Source organism: Dipteris shenzhenensis, chromosome 15 (genome assembly GCF_047967505.1).
Source record: "Dipteris shenzhenensis isolate YYH24624 ecotype China chromosome 15, Dip_SZ_1.0, whole genome shotgun sequence".
Lineage (NCBI taxonomy): Eukaryota > Viridiplantae > Streptophyta > Polypodiopsida > Gleicheniales > Dipteridaceae > Dipteris > Dipteris shenzhenensis.
The window spans coordinates 30,492,538-30,496,000 of NC_141610.1; the positions used below are offsets into that span (position 1 = coordinate 30,492,538).

The 3,463-nt window shown below is 41.6% G+C and overlaps 1 protein-coding gene across 1 annotated transcript; it reads right to left on the reverse strand.

The window, feature by feature from the left end:
• Positions 1–1,307: 1,307 nt before the first annotated feature.
• LOC147893672 (uncharacterized) lies at positions 1,308–2,623 on the reverse strand. Its single transcript, XM_087386340.1, has one exon. It carries the CDS (start codon positions 2,610–2,612, stop codon positions 1,308–1,310), a length of 1,305 nt encoding a protein of 434 aa, XP_087242466.1. The 5' UTR covers positions 2,613–2,623.
• Between the last annotated feature and the right edge of the window lie 840 nt (positions 2,624–3,463).

The window sequence follows — 3,463 nt, forward strand, 5'->3', positions numbered from 1 at the left end:
ACCCCAAAACTACCTTTAATCAACTTGTTATACCATGCTCATGCACAAGGAGCAAAGCCATCAAAATTGGGAAGCTTAAATTAATGTAGATTAGGTCTACCATAGATCACAAAGGTGAAGGAAAAGGAAGCAAGAGTCTTAGCAAGACCAAACCCTCTTTTCGCACCTCATCTTCTTTTACATTGACTGGTACGATGAAGAAAAAGCACTACTATAGGTAACTGAGACATGCCATCTTTGAATGTAACAAGCATATTGCTTTGGACAAAAAGAAGTAGTAGCAAGGTATTCCAATGAAAAGCTGCTATCCCCAAACACAGCCATGGGGCAACAAATATGGCTCGAGTATGGCCCATGAGGAGTGGGCATTTGTTGTCACTTGCCATTATAATCTATCAAATCATGATGAAATTTTGTTAATTTTAGATTCTATGCTTGACTTTTATTTTGATATTGATGCTTCCTAGCACATTACATCCTATAAACTGTTTTTGAATCCTTGGAAGACGCAATTTGAGAATTTTAAGCCGATTTTCACACCATTAGAGCCTAGTTTCCATTTATTCTCTAAGGAGGGGATTGAACGATTTGATGCTACTCTGTACTAGCATGTTGTTGGTTATCTATCTATTTATGTCACACTAGGTGTGATCTACAATATGCAATGTCTTAGCTAAGCAAGTTCATGCACAAGCCCAATACATAGCATTTTCAAGCAGTGGAACGTGCCCTCAACATGTCTTTCAATACTTGAAAAACACGTACCATTTTTGCATTGTTTTTATTGAAAAGCTTTTGTTTTGTTAAAACTTTAGATGAAACACAAGCTGACACAATGGGATTGATGCTCTTCTCATCTATTTTCTATCAACAATTAGCACGGTTGAGTGGATTGGTGAGGACTATCCCCGCAACTAGGTGGGCGGATGATCTGGTCAATGATCAAGCCCAATTTTGAGTAGTGAGTATGGTCTTTTATCCAATGATGACATTGGGCTTTGAAGTAAATTGTTTAAAAACATTTTTGTGTTGTAATTTAAAACTTACATTAGCATGCTTTAAAAATATACATATTTTTGTTGCTGCCTGAAAAGTCATAGAAGGGATGCCTGTTTATAAGGAGAAAGGCTCTCAAAGATGTAATGACCCCTTGAGTCCAAATGTCAATGCCTCCCCTCCCAAGAAAAAAGAAAGGAAAAAGAATAGGTAACATATGATTATCTCCAATGACTAGTCGTATGACATATAAAGCTTGAAAAAAGCTGTTGACCAAAGTTTTAGCATTAGAGAGCCTTATTACTAAGTAATCACATGCTTTTTACAGTAGCATCCTTGAGTTGTATCTCATATACAGGAGGAAACTTGTTCCTTGCATAACAGATCACAGATTCTCTAAATCCACGCACACATATCCTATTATTGGGTGAACAAGCTTTCAATGACCCAGTACGATGCTTTGCAACACAACGCAAAAATGTTTTGAGCATAATAAACTCAGATTGGGTACAATCAATGTCGGCCAATGCAACTGTTGTGCCTCGTACATGGCATTTGCCTTCCTCAGGCTTGAAGGTAGCCTCCAATTGGACTTGGGGGATGGACTCACATTTGAAAACAAACTCATGGTCAAACACCTCCTCGAAGGGCACCAAATTTGCACCTTCCTTATCAATCTTTGCCCCTCCACCAATGACCACCCAAACATCCCCTGTCACAACCTTGAGCTCTATGTCATTGCAAGGCTTCAAGTTTTCTACCCAACACCCTAAGGAATAGGCTTGCCTCCTTATTGGGCGAGGTAACTTGTCACAAAGGAGGTGCATGGCAGAGCAGAAAATCAGATTCACCTTGTCATAAAGCCATACCCGCAATGGCGTGTTGAACTCTAGGATTGCTGAGATAAGGCTAAAGAGAGGAGGAAAAATCCAAGCGACTTGTCTTGTTTGCAAAAACAAGCCCACCAAGTTAAGAAACTTGAGTAATTTCTCTTCAGAGACCGATAAGTCTACAGGCAAACGTAGATCATTGTCTAGTGGCATAATGACCTTGTTTTCAAGTATTAAACTATCAAGCACTTCGGAGAGGCTCATGACACCCCCTGTAGCTACCTGCTGCCAGAATTCCTTGTAGCCTTTGAGGAAGACTGTGTTTTTGGATACTCGTGCCATTTCGACAAGGGAGAACCATGTTGTCTCTGTGATGTAATATGACATAACATTATTGACGAACAACCTGTTTTCCTTTTTTTCTAGACGAAATGTCTTACCCAAATATGTCAAACGTCTCTCTTTTGCTTCCGTTATACTGCCCGCGGTGCGAAGCGCTGTTTCATCCAAAAGCACGTGGCAACGCACCGTCTTGTAGAGCCAGCCTTGGAAGCAGTCCAGCTGAGAGTAAGCTGGGGAAAGGCGTAACGGGAGCAGCACCAATCGCATGAAGATGCAACTGATGAGTGCCCCGGCGGGTGTGAGCTTCATGATCTGCCATATGCCAAGGCAGAATTGCAAAGCCAGCAGCAGGGTGGACAGGATGGACTGGGCATCTTGGGCTGCCATGAATGGGAGCGGATGAAGTGAAGACGGAGCATATAGCTTTCTCGGCTTTTGGTGCATGTTCCATAGCGTAGTCGGGACGAAGCTCTGCATTAGCCTTGCAGTTGAGTGCAATCCTTATAGTCGTAGTACAATGCAAAGGCTGCATCCAATATATGCTTTGTCCTTAACGCTCGCTTTGAGTGTGAATTGGAACTTCGAAATTAGTTACAATTCCTCGCACAATCGACATCCATAGCACTATCGAGAATTACTTTTCAGCCCACTAGCATGATGCGCCTTCGAAAGTAAATGATGCGCCTTAGAAAGTAACAATGAAATGACGTTCATATATGCTTGTCCTTTCACTCATGCCCTCCCATATTTTCCTTTTTTTTTCTTTTTTTTTTCTTCTAACCTTGGCCGGCTTTTATTAAGGGGTGATGACCTCTAAAAAATCAAGGACCAACATACAAAACTGGTGGCCAACTAGAATGAGCACAGTGTCAAGTAGCGAAAACAAAACTAGGAAATGACAAAAGACCACATCCCATAGGCACTGACATGAAAGAGAATCTCCCTAAGAGATAGCCACAAGGCAAGAATATCAAACTCTTGATGACCATATAACAACACCACCCTCGAAGACTAATCTATTTCTTTACTCCTAAGATTGCCAACAACCCTGCTACCCTTATGTGTGACCACCTAGCAGCCACAATGGAGGTGAACCCGAGCGACTCACCAGTTAGAATCTATATCATATGTTTACAAAATGGTTACTCTCAAAGAGCCTGCGGTGCCATCTGCATTGACTCCCTGTTGTCTTATCACTTGTCGCTTGCCAAGTGCCATCTTCATTAACTCCCTATTGTCTTGCCAAGCCTTGTCCCTTGGGTGACATCTACATTGATTCTCATTTGATAAAGGAG